The following is a 23,153-nucleotide window of genomic DNA, read 5'->3' as shown; positions in this document are numbered from 1 at the left end:
AGAAGATTAAAAAAAACATCAAAATGCACTGCGATCCTATTCAAGACGCGCTCATTTAGGAATCAGTTCCACAGACTTAACATTCCTGTCAAGTAAAAAAAGAAAGAAAAAAAAAATCAACATCCTATCAAAGTGAATCTGAGCCTCCTGTTTCCATAACTACCAATGAACCACAGGCAGCAAATACATATTTTGGGAGCAGCCAAAGTGAGGACAAAAATAATCTCTCTCGCTTGTTTTGAATCCACAACCAAAGTATTTGCTACCCTGCAGATTTTTTTTTTTCTACCTAGACAATATGAAAACTTTTTTTTTTCCCCAAATAAGCATTTGGAATAAGTTGTGGTGCAGGACCACTGCTTTGCAGAAGTCAGTGATACTGGAGGGCAACAAAAATTAATCATGCCACAGCAGTTAAATCAGACTTAACTCCTGACTTTGACTAGGCCACTCCAGGCCACCCTCATTTTGCTTTTATGAGTCTTTCTTGCTGGTTTGCATTAAATCACGATCCTGGCACATAAATGTACTTCAGCTTAAAACTGACAGCCAGACATTTTCCTTGACATAATTCATTGCTGCAATAAATACATCCCAGAGATCATTTCCTGATTCTAAAAGTCTCAAAGCAGTCATGCCTTAATATGGATCAAAAAACTGATTTTAAAAAGTTAGCTAATCACAATCAATTAGTGATTTATTAAGCGGTGGTAATAATAGTCTCACGGTGGGGCCAGAGTAATATAAAGAGCTTTAGAAACAACTGCAAGCTAAAGAAAAGCAATAAAATACAGACTAATGAAAGAGCAGTATTGAGACCAACAAGCCATTTTAAAATCATGACCATAGAATCTTGGTAGTTAATATTTGTAGCTAACTACTCAAAGTGACAAAACAAAGGCACTTTTTATGATAAATTTCCATATAAAAGCGTTACTCTTGCTGTCTCGCAGCTTTAAGACACGACTTATAAATTGTCAAAATAACATTTTTAAAGGCGGTTCTACACAAGAAAAACAAAGCTACACGTGTTTTTTTTATTATTATTATTTAAATAGCCTCGTAGTGTAACTAAATAAATACACAACTGATGGAGAGACTCACCTCTACACTGAAAGCCCCGCAGCCCTTAATAAACTCCGCAATGTTCCTCTGACACTCGCTGTCGCTCCTCGGTTCCTGGATAAACTATGAATTAAAAGAAAACGGGTTCAGTTTCAAATACTCTTCTGAAGCGGTAATTAACCCCTATGGCAGATTTCAAAGAGTTTCCTTGACTGACAGACGTCTTTTTTTTTAACCCACAGACGCTCAGTCTGTGCACTTGCTGCTTTCCAGGATCAAGCAACCTAATCAGCACAACTTCCGGTTTTACCTTTCAAAGTAAAGCAAACCATTGCCAAACAAGCTTGAAATGCGACTTTTTTATTATTATTATTTTTGCTTTATAGCGATAACTAAGCACTCGATATTATTTCATCGAGTGCTTATGCATTTCTAATCTATAATACCCCCAGAAAGACTAAAGTTTTCAAGAATTAAACAGTTTCTCCCATTGACATCTGGTGACATGATTGTCCTTTATGTTATTTTGAAGAGCGCATTCTCTCTCCCCGGGGTTTAGTTTTGTTGTTATTTACTGGGTTGTTTTACCAAAAGCTATTTAAAATCAAATTTTCAATCAAACTTTTCTGCAACTGCGCAAAGCTGAAGGAGGATGTGACGTTAAGAGACGCAAAGTCCATTGTCCATGAGTCTTGGGGGCGTGGTCGGAAATAAGCGCGTGAGTGTCGTACGAGTGCGTGCTCTGGTGCAAATGGGAATAACCTTGCACACCTGTGAGATTATATGGTTAAAAAAAACATAAATAAGGATTTGATTAAGGATTGTGATTGTTGTAAAGGAAAAAGTGAACTTCGCCAAAATAAGAAATGGCAGGTCAAACTTAAAAACCAAAACAAAAGTTAACAGTCCCAATAAAGAGCTGAGTATCTATATCTCTAAACAATTCAAGAGAGTTTATTTTGTATTTTTTATACGAGTTTGAATTCCTTTTGTGGCCAAGCTTGCAGAAGACCGGTTGTTGTGAACAGTCTCACACACTTTAATGCCTTCTTTGAATTGAGCAAACAAAAATGTTTGGGAAATTGGGACATAGACTTTGATGCATATAGGGACAATCTTGTGATTCTTTTATGTTTTTTGTTGGAGTCAGACCTACATCTATCAAACAAAGCCATTGATACCCAGAAAAAGACTGATATGTGGCTCTCTTTTGGGTTTTTTCTTTTCTTAGTTTGCATATCAGAATCTTATTGTGTTTGGATGATCAAACTGAGGCATTTTGCCCTTTGCAGTACATTCAAACTGCTCTTTTTTAGCTAATGTTTTATTTAAACTCCATTGTGAACATTTTATATTAAGTTTAGCCGTTTACACAAATTGCCAGCCAAATTTAACATGTTCTTCTTGTTGCTCGTTTTAAAAATTTCAAAAGTATTTTGCAATTACACCATCATATTTACATAAGCAGTACTTTTCAAAACAACAACACTTGTTTTAATTCAAGTGTAACAATAGCCATCAAAAATAATTGAGATATAGATTTATTTTTTTATTTTTTATTTTTTTCCGTTTTTACAAAAGTAGAACATATCTGAGCGCAAAATACCGAAAACATACTGTAGCCTATTTGGGACCTCCAGTTATTTAATTTTATTTAACAACTTGATCATTTTTACTCATAATGTACCGAAAACAGCCTTCAGATTAGTGGAAAAATCAGCCTTCCGTGTGGTTTTCCATTTTTAGACTGCTTACTTTGTCCACCGTCCCGGGTCTGAGTCGCTCCAGCAGCCTGCACAGAACCACTCCATCCTGCAGGGACGCCTGGAGGAAAGCCTCTGGATCCGACACGCTCTTCTTGGGAGACTCCAGGACCCCCAGCGTGATAAGCCACGTTACCGTCTGCTCTGCCGAATTCATGATTTGGCGTCTCGGATCGTCGTACAGCAGCAGCTCAGTCAGTCCAGGCTGGGTGAAAACCCCACAGCCTGGAAACAGAAGGAACGGAGCTGGCAGTGAGAAACAAGATCGCTCCTTCCTCCTCCTCCCTCTTCCTCTCCTCTCTTCCTGAGGATGTTGGTATCACCTTGCTTTGTGCACAGCTGTAGCGGCCAGCAGATTCATCAAGTTAGAAGCTGTAAGAAATGACTTCCTTTGGCAGTTTTCAAAGTAAAAGTGGAAATCTGTAAATACGTCGATCTCATGCGCCTCATGTGCTACATTTGCTGTCTGAAGACATGCACCACACCCAACCAAAGAACCAATCAGAGTCGGAGGGGGGGTCTTAGCGATGCCAATCAATGCGGAAAACTCAGAAATTGGGTTTTTGCTAACAGCAAGCAACAATTATCAAAATCTGTTCACATGAAGACTTAAATCAGTGCTTTTAATTTGAAAGAAACTCAACTAATTTCTGTTCTGTCGCTCTGTAATTTTCACCATAGGCAGCACAGACACAGAGAGGTAATCACAAATAATTTGATGGGAAATTATTCCTATTTCTTGCACCACAAAATCTCTTATACAGCATTTTTAATGTAAAAACATATTAATTAAGTAATGAGACGAATTGGGATGAGCAGAAACTGCTAAAGAGCTCATTACTGTCAGGGGTTTAATTTGTTTTATTTATTTAAAACAAATTGTGTTATTTAAAAAAAACTGAATAAACTGAATAAACTGAAAAAGGTTGTAAAATATGTAAGCAGCTCTACCAAAATGGACTCTGTTGGACACTTTGGTTTCTACATTTTGCTGAAAGTAGTTTTTCCAACTACATCCCGATGTTCATTTAGATTTTGGCATAAATTTTGTAAACAGCATTTAGGTTTCCTAGAAAAATCACAGTTTGAAGACGTTTTAAGTCCACTGAAAATGAAACCTGAACATTTCTGCAGCTATTTCTTTCAGAACTTCAATATATTTATCTCCATCCACATAACTTTGACCAAAAAAACTACCCTTGCACTCACAGCATGATGTTGCCACCACCAAGCATGACTATGGCAATGGTGTGATCATGCCGATTGCATTTCTGCCAGATTTTTTGCAGGAAGGCCAGAGAGATCAATTCTTAAATAAAGAACATCCCTGAAAACTCTGCTTCTAGTTAAACAAAAAGTCATTAAGATATGAAACATCAAAGAAGGGAATATGAATATAAAATTTTAAGGTTCAATTTGACAAAGTGGCTAATTTAAGAGATTTAATGATGCATACATTTTCTTACAGGTATAAGGTCAAAGGTTACAAAGTAATCAACAGGATGGCAGGAGGAGTGGAAACACCCTAACTGCTTCAAAGTGTGAAGTCCTGTGTGAAAACGATGAAGAGCGATTTTCCTTTTGTGTTTAACTATTACCTATTAAATGTTTATACCTCTTTACACATTTCCTCAGCTCAGACTTTAATGTATTTTATTTTGATTTCAAACAACAGACCTAGTTGTGAGAGTGAGAGAGAAGGCGACTAATACATGGCTGTTGAAAGTTTTACAAATCAAAGTCTGAATTTTTTATGGCTTACCTTTGGATTTCAGAGTGAAGGGAAATGAAGACAGCTGCATGCTACACTCTCTAGATTTCACTTTTTATTTGTAAAGTGAAATTAGTGTGACCAAAATGTGAAAAAGTCCAAAGGCTGCAACACATAGAAGAAAACAGAAGTCTACTCAAAAAGAAAGCTTCTGATGTTAACATATAGTTCCTGCTCTTGATATAGTTTGAAATTGCAAAACTCAGAAACTTTAAGGAACATTTTTAATTTGTGTTATCTTCATCTCTACCAAACAAGGTAAAAAGTAAATGAAAATAACAACTCTACGAGAAACTCAAAGAGAACATAATAAATGATTTCAAAAACAATTGTGAACCCTCTTCTGGGTCAAATTCACATAAATTACATTAAATAAATGTCAAAAAAGGATCAAAGTGGTCTAACGTGATAAATACACATTCCTCCACATAAAGTTGCCCCTAAAAATACTGAAACATGAGAGAAATATTTCAAACGCAAACCCTACTTTCACTGTTGTGGTCTCATGATTATTAAACCGCCTAAACAGAACTCTTTAAAAGGCAAACGATAATGTTTCATCACATGTTAGAAATATGTCGAACTCAAAGAAACACATCAAAAGAGATCAAAAAGGATAAAAAAAAGATAGAAAAGGCAGAGAATATTCCCAGAAATGTGTCTGGAGGAATAGTGTAGCTTAAAGCTAAAAGAGCAGAGGCTGCGCCACCTGGTGGCGGAAAGAGAAAGCTATCAACAGCTGCCATCAGGCTTTTGAGGTGGTCGAAAACCCTTGACTGACTACAACAAATCTGCAGGGAAATATATGAGAGACTACTAACCTAAAAGCACAAGCATAGCTAATTGAGAATTGCTAAAAGCAATATAAATCAGCTAAGGAAGTTGTGGGATTCTGTTCAGTGGAGGAGTGGATCAAAAATATGAAGACAGTGGTGGTCCTCTGAAACTGTAAAGCTGCAGTTTGTGGAGGGCAGGATGGATTCAGTCAAATATCAGGAAATCCTGGGAGAAAATGTCATGAAGAAGCCGAACAACACAACGGGGAAAATATCACAAACGCCACCGAGGCTCAGATTCAGAATAAAATCATGGGAAATGCTAAAGTGGCCATCAGGGTAGCCTTCCTTCGAGTGGAGCATTAATTTGAAAAAATCAGGCTTGCAGCAGGTTAAAACAACAAAAAGATGCTCTAATGAATCCTAAAGGTTATTATAATGAAAGGGTTCAACAATTTTAAGGGTGCAGAATTCAGTAAAAATTGCTTTTTTACAATTAATCTCCAGAAGTTACTTGAAATATAGATTGCGTTGAGACATTTAAACTATTTTTAATTTGTTTATTGCAACTGATTTCAAGTTTATTTCCACTAAACCTAATTAGCAGAGGTGGATGAATGACTTTTAAAGTGAGGCAGCCCACACACCGTCAGTACTCTGAAGTAAAACCACAGAGATGGACGAGGAAACTAAAGTGGTTTTGCACATATTCATAACCGACTTACAAACTGAGTGCAAATGAAAAGTTTCCAAGTCTGAAAACAGCTAATTATCTTTATTAAAGTCAAGCAAGCTGAACAATGCTAGGCTTATATGCTTAGGAAACAATTAAGAGGCCTTAAGTTTGAATTTCACAAACTTCCAAGTCTGGATGTAATGAGAACAAATTAAACATTTTCAAACGTTTTGCAAGCGGAAGTGAAAGTTAGAGAGCTGCTGTAGGTATGATGCTTGGCTCTGCCACTGTATAAGAAACAGGCAGTGACAGTCACAGAGGTTTCATCAGGCATGTCAGTTTTTTCTGTAGCTGCCCTTCCACTTCCTTATTCAGCCCTCTGTGCGTTTCCTCTTTCAGCAACTGATATTATTCCCCTTCAGCGCTCTGCTTTGGGTGATTCTTCGCTTTCGAGCTGTAAAACTGAGCTGCATGTCTGCTCTTATTCGAGTGATGTTGAGGTCGGTGTGGCTGAACTTAGTTGTGTTTGGTTTTAGAGATCTGGAAGGGGATTTCTGAGCCGTGGAAGGAGAAGACGACGGGTGAGAGCAACAGGTACGCAGCGCAAACAGAACAGTTTGCCGATCTGCTCTCTTAACTTGTTTTAACTGTGACCAACTCTCTTTGTGCTTTTCAGCCCCAATGCCGCCCTTCGGGCTTTCTTTATGAGGCAGAAGGAAGCATCAGAGTGAAACGGTGACAGTCATGTGCGTCTTTCTGCAGTAGTCTACGTGCCTTGGGTCCACTTCTGTGCGAACAATGTCGGGCGACGTCAACACCTTGACCTGGAGGAGCATGTCTCCCACCAGCCCGACAGATTCCTCGTATATGTCTCCCATCACGCACGTTGGCAGGGATAGCATCTTCCCGGTGAAGATTATCAAAGTGTGCTTCCTCAGCAACAGCTCCAACCTGGGGAAGAACTTCAAGCTGGTCCGCTGTGAGGAGGGCTGGACAATCAAGGTATGCTCCTCTGCTTATTTCCAACCCGTCTTTGATTACAGCAACACACTGTAAAAAGTCAGTCAAGACACAGGAAATAAACAGCCGAAAAATGCCGTACCATCACCCGACCTTTCAGGTTTTCATCTCTGAAGACTCTATGCTCTTCTGCTCACTTCAGCACGGCGGCTAAATATTGTTTAGATGCTCTTCAAACTTAAAACATGAGAATCTCTCAAAGTGGTTGGGTCTTTGTCACAATCCAAGGCAATTCATTCAGGTTCAAGTCATGTTGCCAAATGTAAGGTGAATTTCTGTCAAAGAGAGACTAGTCTTCAATTAGCAGTAATTCCCAGCAAGCATGTGGCAACAGCGGAAAGGAACAACTTGATTTCAGGTTAGAGGCTGAGCTAACACATCAGTGTTTTTAGAAAATAGGTGTTTTTTACTATCCACACAAATATCTGAGTAAAATTTTCACTCTGGAACCCCCCAAAAAATGTTTCCCAATGTTGAAAGTAAAAAGAGTTCCCATGTGTGCACTATGAAGAAAGTTTCACCAAATAGTTCAAATGTGAACACATTCCATAATTTTGTGTGATTTCAGAGTACAGAGGTTTAGAGAGGGTTCAGAAGGGATGACGTTGTTTGATTATTCTCCAGTCTATGTGGCACATTCAATCTTAAATAGAAATTTGGATACCACAGGAAAAAGTTTGGTTATTTGATTACTCAACCTGTTTGGGTAGTGTGGTTACATTTCACACACAGCATCATAAAAATTAGCATATTAAATTCTCTATGCAAGAAAGTACATATTTGGTAACTTCTTATAAAAATCTTTGACACTTGCAGCACAGTCATTGTTGCTGGAGGAACCTTTACAATAGCAGCTGCTATATTTATCATCACTGTCAAAGCTACACTATTAACACTTCTATTAAGTACTACTGAGCGTGCTCACTACAACATTTACTTGCTTGTTATGTGACAGAAACAAATGGATCTTACATTTTTTTGCTCTAAATTCCTGCTACAGATAGTTGCGCTGCACCGTTAACAGCAGCTCGTACGTAAACGAGAGATCTGTTTAGCTTCATGTTTGCTTTTCGTTATTTCTCTTCCCTTCTATATCAGTAGCGCAGGTGAGAACATGAGTATTTCCGTTTTTGAAACAAACTCCATCATGCGCTGCAGATTGTTATGAAGTGTGTGTAGTTTTCAGTTTAATTCAATTAAGTCAAATGAATTCTAATTCAATAAAATGTGATTTATTTATTTTATTTTATTTTTTTCAAATTTTCTATGCTGACATTTCTGGTATAAATTCAACTTAATTGTCAAATTGCTCGTTCAGGTATCGACTATTAGCAATATAAGCTCCAACGACGCATTTCTTAGAATTCTGTACATTTGAATCCTATGCATTTGCCTGATTTAGTGAAACACTAATGGCTAAAACTGAAAAAAAGAACATTTTATTAATGCTTCTGTAGTGAAATCGGCTGTTGAAGTTGATGTTGCTGACGGAATAAATTACTTTTTTAGTTTAAAATCGGATTTCAGGAGGCTTTCTTCTTATTTTTTCTTAATCAAACGTTGGTCATTGAAGCTTAGTTAGTTCCCTGCAGCCCCAGCTTACCTGAATTCATAATTTAGGATGAGTAGATACTGTCCTATGCTGCTGTCCTCTAAGCTTCACTCAGCTGTGTTATTAATTTTTTCCCTTAAACCTACATTTCCAATGATCTCAGCATTATCTGGCTGTTTGTCCACTGCTTTACTCAGCTTGTAAAAGGGAATCACCTCAGTTCAGACTTGATGTAGATGCCTTGCAAAGCCCTCAGCACATCTTCTGCTATTTCTGCTTCAACTCAAAACCTTCACAGAGAACTGATAATATCTCTGCCTCGGTTGCGAGACTGTTTGCAACCAAGTCGCCTTGCTTGTTCGAGAGTTTGCTGTCAATAATGAGTCAATAAGTTTCCAATTTGCACCATTAGCTGAGGAAAGTGTCAAAATCAAAGCTTTGGGTTGAGAAAAAAGCCGACACGAGGATTTACTCAACTTTTCTGGCAGCCATTATGAAAATGTCAAAGGACAATCGCATGCTAACAATTACTTCTCCTCTAGAACGTCATCCATACGGTGCTGTCCAGTGGCTGTGTGGGTCCAGACATAAAGCACAGCCTCTGTTACGGCCTTCTTCTCAAACACCTGAAGTCTTTAGAGATGCACTGGCTGCATCCAGACCTGACCGTGACTGAGCTGACACAGCGCTATGAACAGCAACACATCGAGGCCGAGTGGAGGTCAGTGACTGCTTCTATTTCTAGTTTTGTTTGGTGGAGATAAACTGATATAAACTGCAGATAGTGACTCAAATTTCCTATTAAATTTTTAACATTATTTTTTTATGACATCATGGAATAGCTCTCATTTTCCATAATTCATATAAAAACTAAAGCTAGCTGCTGATTGACCAAATGTGCTTTAATACCGTTTTTTTTGTTTTGCTTTTTTTTCTGGACAAACTTGCATGAGATAAAATATATAATGCAGAAAAATCTGGCCTGGATCTGGTAAGAATTGAAAACAGATCCTTGAATTTGCAGTTTATGATCAGCAAGAATAATTTAACAAATTAAAAAAAAATAATAAGATTTCAAAGGCTTTGTTTGGGCTCTAAACTAAAACTAAAGTAAGACCCTTACACTAGACTAGACAAGTAAAGTGATCTAAAGGCTGAAAAACATTTTTAAAAAAGGCCTGTTTTTATTTTAGAATAATTACGCTAACTCAAACATGACTAAATGAGAAAGAAAAACTAGCTTTGGTGTGATAAACTAATACAATAGGTAGTCATCTAAGTAGAAATCATTATAAAAACAGTTTTATCAAAGTGTAAGCTTTTAACTTTTAGATCACATCGGTTTTATAATTCAAAGAAACCCTGACAATCTATAAAAGTGGAATAAAATATTTTTTTCTATTTGAAACCATATTGTTTATAGTTACTTTAAAAATGTCTGTGCAGTGAATGCAAGTCAAATTTCTTGGTTGTGAGCAGAAATTTGGCCAATAAAGCTGATTCTGATGCTGAAAAATGCAGATCTGGTAAATCAGTTTGGCTCAAAAACCAGTTGAAACATATCAGCTCTAAATGTAACTTTTTGCGCTGGTTTCATGTGGTTTCTTTTTCTTATTTGCACCACCACTACTAAAGTTAGGTGCACCCATATTTTCACATTTAACTTCAGTTTTAAAGTATTTCACTTTAAAAACAAAAATCTCTTTCCATATATACAGTGTTGACTTCCATGTGTTTAATCTAGTGAACATAAGTTCTTATGTGTTGTACAAGACAGGGAACTTATTGAAGAGTGTTTAAAGTGCTTCAGTGACAGGAAATTTAAACTTTAAGTAAATGAATGAAATAAAAGGAAATCGAAATCATAAGTGTATGTGCGATTTAAGTGAACATTTGACAAATTATTGTTTGTGCACATAGATATATGCGCTCAATGAGCCCTGAGCCCTTCATGATCTCTGATTGAGTTACACAACAATATGGGCTTGCACTCTAGAGTCCTGCATATTCTATTTCCGATTAGCTAATTATGATGTTTGTCTGTACAGATATGACCTGAGGATCAGATACATTCCGTCAGACTTCTTGGAGACCTTTATGGATGACAGAACAACCATGCTCTACTTTTACCAACAGGTCAAATATCTACAGATGTCCACCTTTAAAGAATTTCCAGATTACTTTTTAAGTTATAGGAAATTCATTAAACATCAGGGTTAAACTAAGATCCTGCTAAAAATGTTTGGTAAATATAAAAAAAAAGCTGTTTGTTTTCGACAGGTACGAAGTGATTACATGCATAATTATGCCTCCAAAGTCAGCGATGGGATGGCCTTACAGCTTGGTTGTCTGGAGATCAGGTAAAGAACGGCTGATGTTTCATCGAGGCTTAAAGAAGAAGACGGCAAAGTCGTGTTGGTACTGACATATAAATCCTGGTGTTGTTGCTGCAGGAGGTTCTACAAGGACATGAATCCAAATGGACTGGAGAAAAAGTCCAACTTTGAACTGCTGGAGTAAGTAAAGTCTTTACGGTCTTTCAGGAAAATAGTGTTCAAGCCGCTTGATCGAAGCATAAAATTGTAGCTCTAAAAACACCAATATTTATTCACTCCACTCTTTAGGAAAGACGTAGGGCTGGACCTGTTCTTTCCCAGAGAGCTCATAGACAGCATGAAGGTACAGTCACCTCCAGACCACGTGTCGTTTTGTTCTCGCCACTGATTCGTCAGCGAATGATGCCGTCTGTCTGTGTGGTCGCGTAACAGCCCAAGCAGCTGCGTCGGCTGATCCAGCAGACCTTTCAGAGCTACTCGACGTTTCAGCAGGACCAGTGCATGGCGAAGTTCTTCACCACGTTGTCTCAGTGCTACAGCATCACTGAGGAGAGCTATGGCTGCCAGCTGGTGGTGAGCCGTCTTGTGGCGTCATGTATTAATCAATCTGGGCAACCTGGAACATCTGGGTGTCCCTCAAAATCGTAAACATAAGACATACTTTCTCAAAGCAATGAATGAGTTTTATGTTGCATGTACTGAGAGATATGGAAGGTGTTTGCCTTTTAGAAAAAGCAGAAAAGTGCTATTTAACATGCAGAACCTTTCTGTGTTCTGCTTTTCTGTAGCACGGCTGGAATCTATCTATAGACCTGGTCATAGGAGCCGGAGGGATCAGTCAACAAACGGATAACTCAAAAGTGAGTGGAAATCTTTTCATCTTCCAGTTTATTAATCATACCAGTTGATTTCTTCAATTATTTTAGCAAAAAAATATTCTAAAAAGTGAAATATTTCTCCACTTGAGCTGTGGATCCCTGTAGCTCCTCCTGAGTATGTGATATTTGCTTTAATTGTTTTTCTCTAATCTACTTTACTTATAGTCTGCAACAGGGAAATGTTGCTCAGACTTATTTTGGTTTGGTCAAAGGGTCACAGTCAGAACAACATCTAAGAGGTAAAGGGTGGAGTGAAAATTCTTAAAATGCATTTTCAGGCTATTTATCTCCATAAATCATAAAAAAAAAAAAAGAACCAGAAATAAGAAAAAAGGAAGTGGGTTGGGTTGTAATGGCAACAGGTGGGTGTGAAGTTGGGGTTTAAATAGTCAAGGTATAAACTTTAGCTCTTTATTGCTTCACCTTAACCAGCAGTTCCAAAGTACATCAGCGTTAATCACAAACACTGTCTATTTCGCAGCCCGTCTGTCTGGCCAAGTTCTCTGACGTTCGCAGCATCTCCAGCACCGCTGAGCCTGACGGCCGCGCTCTCCTCACCGTGCACATAGAGGGATCCAAACAGGTAGCACTTCACTTCCCGACTCAGCAGTTTCACAATTAGAGTAGCAGGAGAAAGTCGTGCGATGACGGGCGTAACGCAAAGCACTCATAACCTTCTCAATGCTTTTGTGCATGCAAACATACTACATGTAGTTCTTCTCTGCAACTAAATAAATGCATCTCTTTCTCTGGTTTGAGCCAGTTCCTCATGTATTAGCATGCTTATCTAATGACTGCTCAGTAGCTAACCAGGAGACACTGACACAGTCAGTTTCTCTAAGCAAAGCTTAGAGAATCAGGAGCTGAAACATACTTAGGATTGGTCAGTGTAGGGTTATTCTGAGATCCATGAATCAGAAACAAAATATATCCTCCTGGTAAACTAGAAAACACAAGTTTTATCTAAGAATAACGGGAACTTGAAGGGTCAACAGCCTTACAGAGGTGTCACTGGTACAACAATTAAGATTCATGAGTAATTTTGCCCAAGAACTTTTTTTTTTTTTATGTCTAATTTGACCAAAAAGACCAGCATGGTTCCACTTTTGGACCACAACCTACATCCTCCAGTCATATTAAAACTTTTGTTGTTCTGGGAGTGCCAAGCCAAGCTTCTCCTTTTCTTCATATTTCCTTTGCATCCAGATGTGGCTTCTGAGTTGCACTATCTTTGTGGCTTTCAAACCCCAACATCTTCACCTAAAGCAGATTATCTTGTGCTTTCAACTCCGCAGCCGCTTGCAGTGAACATTTCCTCCCTGGCCGTAGCAGAGAACATGGCCGACCTGATCGATGGCTACTGCCGACTGGAAGGAAAAGCCGAGAAATCGCTCATGATCAGACCTAACAAAGGTACGATCACAGTATGTCGCAGGGCAAAATCACTGTGGTATACAAATAAAAAAAAGCAAAAATGAACATAAAAAAAAAGAAGTCCCCCAAAAAAAGAAGTCCCGCTTTACAACCTTGACGTCACTAAGTCATAATGAAAGTGCTGTATTTGGTTTTCACAGGAAGAGACACAAGGCTAAAGCTTCCTGACATACCTCAAAGGTGACTATTATGGGTCAAGTTTCAAAAATGTTCATGACACTGAAACGTTTTTTTTTTTTTTTCTGTAAATACGCCAAAAGCAAAAACTGTGTAGGTGTTGGGTTTATTTTTGCTTCCTCTTTTCCTCTGTATTTTATTTGACATTTTCTTTCATGTTCCTCTCTGTTTGAAAAAAAAAATGTCATTCAAGCATTACTCGCAACCGACTTCTTTTTACAACAGCTGCATTAATGTTATTTCCATTTTTGAACGCCAAAACAAGATTTTCTCTACATTTCATTCCAGAGCTGGTCCCTCCGGCCCAGACAGAGGTCCAAGTAAGTCAATATCTTCATTTATAAACTTAACAGACTCTCACGTCTCGAGTTTTTATTTGCATCTCACTATTCTAACTACATTTAGAAAGGTTTTAATTGAGGAATAAATGCTGGACGTAACTGCTGTTTTAAAATGTTTGGGGTTTTTTCACTTAACCTTTAGGTTCGGATATTTATGCAGAGATCCCAGAACAGACCGCAAAGTATGATGGTGAGTAATAATTCATTTTAAATTAGGCAAATAATGCAGCATTGTTCTCAGACAATCACAAAGTGCTTCGTAATGACTGAGCGTAAAAATAAAAACAATGAAAAAAAGAAATGAATAAATAAAGAAAATGCCATTATATAAAAAAAATCTTAGGGAAAACGATGTTTAAATTTGTGATATAAGACGCTCATAAAAATGTGACAGCAGCCGAGTCAAGCAACGCTGGAGACCAACTGAGATGTATCTGGTGGGGGGACCAAGCAAGAATAGGTTGAACAAAATTCTCAAAAGGTCGCTTGAGGTAAACAAGTCTCCATGACGACCATTAGATGCTATCTACAAGCACGTCTTAATAAACTAGAGACACAATCTCAAAACTATTTCTGTAGTTCAAAGCGCGTAAAGCACAGCGGTCCAACCGTCTTCACAGTGAGCCGCCTGAAAGCAGCAGCAGGCTTCATGCATACCATCATATTATGCTACTGTAATTCATTTGCTTTAGCTGTGGATGTTTTTCCAAGGGGCTCCAAGTGTGAAAGGCATTGGGTAGCACAGCTACATCTTTATGGTTCTTCTGGATAATCTTATTGAATCCTCAGAAATTTCTTTCTTCCATATTTTTTTCTTTTTGTGCTCAGACAAACATCGGATCTCCAGAGATGACATCGTTGTAGGTCGGATCCTCGGCGAGGGTTTTTTTGGTGAAGTCCAAGAGGGAGTTTACAAAAGTCCAGTGAGTTTGTCTTGGTTTAAGGTTCTTTCATATGTTGCTATTAGGTCAGGGTGATAAATCAATTTTATTGATTAATTAAAATTTTGGTTTTTGAAGATTTAATTTTAGAAGCTTTAATGGCGTGGGTTTCCGTAGTTCATAGTGATGTCAGCATGTTAAAGGTCCACCATCTTGTTTGACAGCTTCTAATTAGTTGGACTTTGAATTCAGGTAACTCTATGAAGAAACATAAAGGTCAGGCTATTTTTTTAGAAGAATAAAGTCATAATGTAACAATGAAGTCAAAATAATACAAAAAAGTTGTATTTGAAGAATTAAGTACTAATTTTACAAAAAAAGAAAAAAAATACTCCAGCTCGTTTCTCATTAAAGCAACTTTTTTTCTTATTGTGTTTTGTTACACTCATGTAGCCTGATCCTAATATTAAATCATATAACTCAAAGAAGGAATGATGGAAGTAAAAGCCACTTTTTGAAAATATTTTCAGTCATTTGTAATTTCTTTTTTTTTTAAAGAAAGCAACACACAAAAAAAAAAAAATCAGAGATTTGATCTTTAAGCCAAATCGCCCAGCCATAGTTGCCACTGTACGTACTTTTCTATCAGCAGTAAACTCACCCTAATCTCCACACTGCCTCAACTGCACTGTAAGTCTTTCTACAAAAACACTGAATGAGTTGCTATGGCGATGACGTGTGTTTGCAGAGTGGAGAGAGAACCCGCGTGGCGATCAAAACATGCAAAGACTGCTCGGCGGATGTGAAGGAGAAGTTTCTAAGTGAAGCTGGTGAGTGCTTGGCTGCTGCAGTGATTGTTTCTTGCTCAGACCCATTCAGAGAGATTCTGCATTACTCACGTCTCGACCTTTCTTCGTGTCAACACTGATGATGATGATGATGATGATGATGATGATGTGACCGAAACATTAGCAACCTTATTATGTTGCTTTTAATAGAAAACACTTCATGGAGGTGTTTATTTTGCGGAAACGTTATTTTTAAAAGAATAGGTGAAACGAAACATTGCCTGTCGCTTGTTTGGACGCTACGTGTTCTTGATCAGAGCGACGTTCCTCTGACTTCCTGTTGTCTGCTTGTGGCTTTGTGAAACAGGCTTATATAGAAACCACAGCTCCAGTGGGGAAAATCTGAACAGGCTTCTTTCAGGCTTTAATTTAGGCTAGTGTGTTTTAAAAAATGATGGCAACACCTTTGTTTAATTTAGAGCAAACTGAATTTGATTCATGATGATTTGATGCAAAATGTCATACGCATCTTGATTTTTAATTGCAGAAAGTGTGACAGTTGTTTAACATTTCACAATTACGCCATGTTTGGTACTTTGTGTTGATTCTATCGCATAAAATTCCAATAAAATACATTGTTGTGGCTGTAATATAGCAAAATGTGAAACATTTTAAGCGGTTTGACTACTTTCACAGGAACCTCGAGTATAAGACTTTTATAGTTCTAGGTTAAAATCTATTGTCTGCATCTCTTTTATTTTCTGGTTTTGGTTTCTAGCTGTGGTTGTGACCGCTAGCTGTGAGCCTCATCATGCTATAAACTGCCAAGTGTTTCACTAACAACTAACACCAGGAACTTGTTGCTAAGTAGGTTAACCAAGCACACTGTTGTATATGGTGCCCACCAAAACATTGGCTTTGAACTTGGTGGATAAACTGTTGCTGCCATAGGTTTACGTTTTGGATTATATAAAAAAATCACTATTGTGCTTAGCTGTATAGATGTTCATTCGGACAAATACTGCATTTTTCTCGGTTAACATGACAAGTTCAGCTTTACTCTGGGCTTTGGCTGACACTCTGTAAACACAAGATATAATGAACCATCAACTATGTGTAGTTCAGTATTTGCAGATTCACCCAGAAAGTTGGGTGAACCTTCTGTTGGATGTATCTCCAAATTATTTGCAGAAAATTTGCCGACTCGCTGAACTTTTTTAAAGAGCTAAAAAAAAATTTTAATGTAGCTTGGGAAGCTGAAATAACTAGGCATAATGCTGCTTGATATGCTATTAGCTGCAGTTTCCAAAGCAGCCAATCCAGGACAACCATTTATTTTCCTTGGCACTGATTGGATGCACCCTCAAATTCAATTTTAATAATATTTTATGGATGTCAAAGACAAATTAAGAGTGGAAATAAGGAAGAGTGTTGATGTTAGCTTCTGTGTTGATGTTAGCTTCTGTGGTAATGCTGAGATGTTTTTCACTATGTCAACGGTTAAAAAAAGCCAATAAAAAACACCGTAGGTAACATCTGTATTACAGATAATTTACAAATGTTATGTTTTATTGATCTATGTTGATTCCTTTATTGCAGATCTCATGAAAAACCTGGACCACCCTCACATTGTGCGTCTCATCGGGGTCATTGAGGTCGATCCGGTCTGGATCGTCATGGAGCTCTACGAACATGGAGAGGTGTGGTTCTGAGTTCAGACTGTAAAGTTGTGATTAAAAGCAACACGAGCAGCTTCTCATGCATCTGGCCTGACTATCACAACCAGTACAGTTAGTCATTGTTATGCTCATGTGTCTGTTTATCTGCAAGCTGGGAAACTACCTTGTGGAGCAGCAGTACATCCTGACCACAGCACAGTTAACGCAGTACTGTCTACAAATCTGCAAAGCCTTGGCTTACCTAGAGGGACTCAGCATGGTACACAGGTAACATTGCTAAAGTGAACAAACAAGCAACTGAGGCTTTTTTTAAATTTGTGCCTTACTTTTTCTATGTTGGTCAAAGTCCAGGGACTTTTAGTTAATCTCCATAACAACCACTAAAGTTCTGTATCTAAGACCATTCATGGAAAGTTAAGTGGAAAGACAAGGTACACCAGCAACAGGGATAACTGTTGCTTTCTGTTCTTTCCATTTAAGCAACTCCAGAAATCTTTAAGCCACTTCAATATTTCTGGAATTTGATTTTTATCTCTTATCTTTCTACCACTGTTTGTGTTTGCAGAGATATTGCCGTTAGAAACATCCTGGTTGCATCCGCTGAATGCGTTAAGCTCGGAGATTTTGGACTGTCTCGCTACGTTGATGAACAAGAATATTATAAAGGTACATAAACGCAGCTGCCCTGTATGCATTTATTTATTTATTTATTTTTTATATAAATGTCAGTAAAACACAATTTAACTTCCAGTGTATTTTTGGATCCTGTTCTCTATGTGCAGCTTCTGTCAGTCGATTACCGATCAAATGGATGGCTCCTGAATCCATCAACTTTAGACGCTTCACCTCAGCCAGCGACGTCTGGATGTTTGGTAATGAGAAAACACATCTTCCTACTAACCAATAGAGACTTCATGAAAAGTCTTTTTTACACTTTTCATTTTAATTTTTAAAACCTATTTATGTAGACATGGTCTGTAAAAGGAAACCATGAAGCAAACCCTGAATGAAACTGAACCGAGTAAAATCAGCTCTGAATACTAAAACCATATGGGAGTCCATGTAAAACTCACTGAATCGAGCCTCTTTATGCTGACACTTCATATGTTAGGCTTCTCTTCATTTTTTTATGGTCAGAGCAGTTCCTCCTAAAAACTCACCAGAAGAAGTCCTATTTTAATTTTTTATCGTTTGTTAATACTCACCTAAAGTCTGCTCTCAAATCCTCCCCAGAAAATCTATGGGACTAGATTAGTGCTCATAGTCTCTGGCAACTTGGAAAGTTTCTAGATGAAGTTTCTCTATTTGTTTTTCCATAGTCAAACATCTGGTTAGTGTTTTAGAAACTGCATGTAAATTGTAAAGGATGCTACTGCTACTCAGCTACTGAGAAAATGGCTTCCAACAGAATTAGTGTGTCAACTTACACTAAAGAAAAACGTGCCCTGGTTTAAGAGGAAAAAAAGAGCCAGCTACTAAGAAAAATTATTCAAACCTCTTCAAAACTGTAAGTTTTTATAAGAGCATATTTGTAAAGTAGAAGGAAAACAGCACAATTTTCAGAATCTTGGCAAGTAAAAATTGAAAAGTGTCGCACACATTCAGACCGAGACACTTTTTCTACAAGATCATTTCAGAATACTTTGGTTCTGTGCATCATTTTGAATCTAAAAATAGAACGGCACAACCACAAACCCAGCAATACACAGCTAGGTTTGTGGGGAACAAGAGCGTTTTTAGTGAAGCGGCCAAGAGGCCTGAGGCAATTCTGGAGGAGTTACCGGCTCCCAAAGCTCCAGAAGCAGATGGATAAAGATGATTAGAGTGACCAGAACTGAAGCAACATTTCTGTGAGATACGGACTAAAATCAAAAGTCAGAGATAATTACTTGATAAAGCTGATGCTCTTATTGAAGAATTTTCAAACCAAATATTTTTAGCCCATCGTCTGCTTTATGTCTTTCGATAATCTACCAGATTTAAACATTGACAAAGTCAACCATGGGTGTGTCTTCAACAGGTGTGTGTGTTTGGGAGATCTTCTCGATGGCCCAGCAGCCTTTTTACTGGCTGGAGAACGGGCAGGTGATCAACCAGCTGGAGTCCGGGGTCCGGCTCCACAAACCCCAGCAGTGCCCTCCCCCCATCTACGGCCTGCTCACCCGCTGCTGGGCCTACGAGCCGCACAGCCGCCCCACCTTCAGGGACCTCGTCTTCTCCTTCAGGTGCACACAGACACCCCCCCCACACACACACACACACTCCTCCAAATGCCAGGCTTTTACTTCAGTCGCGATTGGATTGTTTACACATGCTTGTTATTTGACAGTGAGATCCACAAGATGGAGCTGGAGCAGGAAACAGATGTTAGAAGAGTAAGGTCTCAGTCTTTCTCCTCCACGCGCACAGACCCTCCGCCAAAGGTACCAGAAGTCAAACTGTTTCAACATGAGTTCATGTCGGTGTGAAACGTTGACTGAAACGGCAGCACTTATTGTTAACCTACTGTATATCGTGTGACAGAGCATTTAAATAGGCCAAAGTTCTCACTTCTGATTCTGAATAGCTAGCAACTTTTCTCAATTTGGTGCTGACAGTTTTAGAAATAGATTAAAAGTGATTGCACTGCCTAGAAGTTGCGTCTTCAATTTCCCTCTGAGTCATAAATTCTTTGTTTATTTCAAGAATTTGCTCAGATTGTTGTTGTATTAATGCTCTAATTTTCTTCTGTTCATATTAAACCAACTATGAAATACTCAGCATTAATTTTCTCTTTTTCTACTTCTCCATCAGCCGTCCAGAACTCAAGGCAACACCCTCGCACGCATAAAGGTAACCAAAAAGCAGAAAATTGATCTAAGAGTTGTGTGGTAAAAACCACAGTTAGACTAAAAGTAACCCAGATAGAAACATACTAAAAGAAAAATAACAATGCAAATAGAAAAAGTGCCAGAATGTGGCAAAACATGAAACTAACACAAACTAATGTGGTGGGCTTAAAATACCTCCCTCAAAAAAATGGTGGCGTTTCATTTGCGTCCGTGCGCTTTTTAGGCTCCGGAGAAAGACAGCAGGATGTTGTGGGGGAAAGAGAGAGTGGAGGACACTTTACAGAGACAGAGGCGAGAGATGCTGATGGACAAACAGTGGCTGGAGCAGGAAGAGAGACAACTGGTGAGACACGTCACTCGCTCGCTCGCACCTAAACACGCACACCCTAACCTGAGCTGCTACCGACAAACTGGCTACCACACTGCCGCATTCAGTGACGCAGAACCATGTTGGTTTTCTTTGGCTCATAGGATCCTGTGGTGAGACAAGATTCACTAACCAAGGTAATTTTTTTTTCCACCACTTTCTCTGACGTATTTAAGTGTATATTTTAAATAATAGCAACCCAGTTCTGCTCATATATTTACATGCACTCATCAGGAAATGTAATATTAATGGTAAAATTTGACCTTTTTTTTTTTAGCAGTTTATAAAACATAACCAGATAAAAAAAGTGTGGAAGTTTGAATTCATTCTGGATTTTCTACACAAGGTGTATTTTTATAACTTATAAGTTTATAAGGGGGAAAAAAATGTAGATCATGAGTATTTTGAACTATAGGTTCATATATATTCATATAAAGTTTAACCAAATATTAATCAGGGTGTAGTATGACTTTATTTGACCATGTGTGAATAAGACAGTCCTAAAGTAAGTTGGGTCATCCTTGTGTTGGTAAAAGTTGGTTTGGCTCGCATCATAAGAGCTGAGCCAACAAACAACTTTGTTGGCTCAGATTTATTTTTTTATTACAGAAATATAACTCATCAAATTTCCTGCTTTTCTATTTTTTTTATCTACAGCCTCCTGAACAAAGCCCAGCAAATGGTGAGTCCTGGGCATGTTCATTTATTGAGAGAACAGAAAATCACCAAGCTGCTTCTCTCCATTGTTAATTTAACCAGGACTGGTTTTTGGTCGCACAAGGGTTCCGCTCTCAGAAAAGAGAGTCTCGATCATACGGTCCTTACGGGTTTTTACACAAGTCATGACGTCAAAGCTCAATGACCAGGTCATCTGATCTCTCGCTCGGCCTGCGTCTCCCTCTCAGACAATTTCATAATTAGTCATTTAGTTATTGACGTGTGGAGCCAAAGGTTTCCAAAGTTCTCTCTGTGTGTGACTCAGACGAGTTGCTATACTCCCCCACAAATATTAGACCAGCATTCATCACTTCTAAATCAAACGAATGGCTCATTAACCAGCTTACAACCAAACACATGCACTCAGAGCAACAATGGAACGGCTTAAATCAAAGCTACAGCGAAAGTTTTATTAAATATTTTAAAGAATCTTGAGTTAACTTTTGATTTTTTTTTTTTGAGTCAGGTCCCCCGGAGAAACCCTCAATGCCTCCCACCGCCTCACAGACTCGGCCCACAGCCGAGCTGGACCGGTCCGGAGACGAGGTCTACACCGGCGTCATGGCGATGGTGAAGCAGGTGGTGCAGCTGAAGAACGAAGTCAACACGCTGCCCGCCTCAGAGTATCCCACCGCTGTCAAGGTACACTCATCTCTTGGAGTCTTGGTGACTCCATGCTCCTCATCGTTGGTTGTAAGTAAAAAGACCAGGAGAGGGCGCTCTTCACTCTCTCACTTTGCTGTCTACAGGCTGTAGGAATCACTCTCCGCAGTCTGATTCAAAGTGTTGATGAGATTCTGCCGTCTCTGCACAGCTCAGTCACCACAGAGGTAAACTTTAGACGTTTGCGCCTCACCTATGGGTTTAAAGCTTAATCACGATATTTGTTTGTCACTCGAACAATGGATAAGATAGATGAAAAAGGTTTTGAGTGATAAGACTATCGCTTGACTTCCTCCCCATCTCAGATCGAAGGCACCAAGAAACTCCTGAACAAGGATCTGGGCGAGCTCATCAACAAGATGCGGCTCGCCCAGCAGAACTCTGTAACCTCGCTGAAGGAGGAGTGTCAGAAACAGATGCTGGCCGCCGCCCACACGCTAGCGCTGGACTCCAAAAACCTGCTGGACGCTGTGGACCAGGCTCGGGTCAGGGCCAACCTGGCCAAGCCCAAACCCAGCTCCCAAGATGCAGGAGGAGGCGAGCCGGACGAGTAAAGGAAAATACGTTCCCTGCTTTGTAAATAAAGATTGATGTTTGAAGTTAAACTGAAATAATTACCAGGATACATGGAACTTTAAAAGCAGCGATTTTGTACTGCTTATTCTTTATTTTCGATGTTAGAACACTGTGTTAATAAGCACTTCCTGTTCCTGACTCGACTGCAAAATATTTCTGTGATGTCGATGCATCACAGCAAGTATTTTTCTGCAGGGAGAGTTCTGAGTTGGAGCATTTTGTAAATGCTTGAAATAAAAATGTATGCACACACTGTCTCCTCTTATCAGTCACACTTATTTGACTTCAGGAGGACGATGAGAGACATTAGACCCACCAACTGCTATCAAAGCAATCGGTGTTTCCTGAACACCTCAGCATAACCACAGGCTGGTTGCCTCCATATCACACCACATTGAGGCAGTAATTCATGCAGAAGGAGCCCCACCCAAGGATAGTGTGCATAGACATAGACATACATAACAAGGGAGGAATTCTGCTAAATGCCAATTTTCAGGCCGAAAGCTTCATTTGTGTTTGAGAAGTTCCACCTTGTCCTCCTTCACCTTTAGAGATTTTGCATGTTCACATGAAAATGCCACCTGATTTGAGGTATGGGTATATAGAAAGGTCACAGTACATAAACGTCGTTTGAAGAGGGTAGCGCAAAAACTTTATGCATATCACAAAGTTATCATATAGGAGATATACTCTCTGTGTGGAAATGTTTATGTCTGTATTTCTAAGTTGCACCTTTCTGGTACAGGTCCCAGCAGGTTTTGTAAAGCCACAAAACAGGTTCACATTTACAGGCCACGGTTAGTAGTAAAGCATTTCAACTTGCATAAAACAGGACTGCAACCTCTCCACTGTGGGAAAGACC

At 38.8% G+C, this 23,153-nt stretch overlaps 2 protein-coding genes across 5 annotated transcripts in view; one reads left to right on the top strand and one right to left on the bottom strand.

Moving 5' to 3' along the window:
* LOC108165628 (rho guanine nucleotide exchange factor 7-like) overlaps positions 1 to 23,153 on the bottom strand; it is a 37,611-nt gene that overhangs the window by 13,172 nt on the left and 1,286 nt on the right. For 2 of the 4 annotated variants that reach the window (XR_014091162.1, XM_081616346.1), the window contains exons 1-2: positions 2,821 to 3,145; positions 1,105 to 1,188 (exon numbers count right to left, since the gene is read on the bottom strand). Coding sequence is in view for 3 of the 4 variants with exons in the window: in XM_081616346.1 (XP_081472472.1) it covers positions 1,105 to 1,188; positions 2,821 to 2,985 (249 nt within the window). In the remaining variant the exon portion in view is untranslated. The other 2 variants (XM_081616341.1, XM_081616336.1) reach the window with 2 other exon arrangements.
* LOC103475221 (protein-tyrosine kinase 2-beta-like) lies at positions 6,403 to 22,546 on the top strand. The gene is made up of 29 exons (XM_008426677.3): positions 6,403 to 6,645; positions 6,728 to 7,053; positions 9,166 to 9,344; positions 10,672 to 10,759; positions 10,904 to 10,983; positions 11,077 to 11,139; positions 11,248 to 11,302; positions 11,392 to 11,532; positions 11,748 to 11,819; positions 12,319 to 12,420; positions 13,133 to 13,250; positions 13,412 to 13,451; positions 13,737 to 13,768; positions 13,932 to 13,979; positions 14,618 to 14,712; positions 15,419 to 15,500; positions 17,058 to 17,158; positions 17,289 to 17,404; positions 17,703 to 17,803; positions 17,920 to 18,009; positions 19,158 to 19,362; positions 19,467 to 19,560; positions 19,931 to 19,969; positions 20,192 to 20,311; positions 20,440 to 20,472; positions 20,993 to 21,017; positions 21,519 to 21,694; positions 21,802 to 21,882; positions 22,021 to 22,546. The coding sequence occupies exons 2-29, from the start codon at positions 6,850 to 6,852 to the stop codon at positions 22,267 to 22,269; spliced, it is 2,829 nt and encodes a 942-aa protein (XP_008424899.2). The 5' UTR covers positions 6,403 to 6,645; positions 6,728 to 6,849; the 3' UTR covers positions 22,270 to 22,546.

Source organism: Poecilia reticulata, chromosome 2 (genome assembly GCF_904066995.2).
Source record: "Poecilia reticulata chromosome 2, P_reticulata-male-v2, whole genome shotgun sequence".
Lineage (NCBI taxonomy): Eukaryota > Metazoa > Chordata > Actinopteri > Cyprinodontiformes > Poeciliidae > Poecilia > Poecilia reticulata.
The sequence above is the reverse complement of the archived record's forward strand: the minus strand, read 5'-3'. Positions and strand labels throughout refer to the sequence as shown.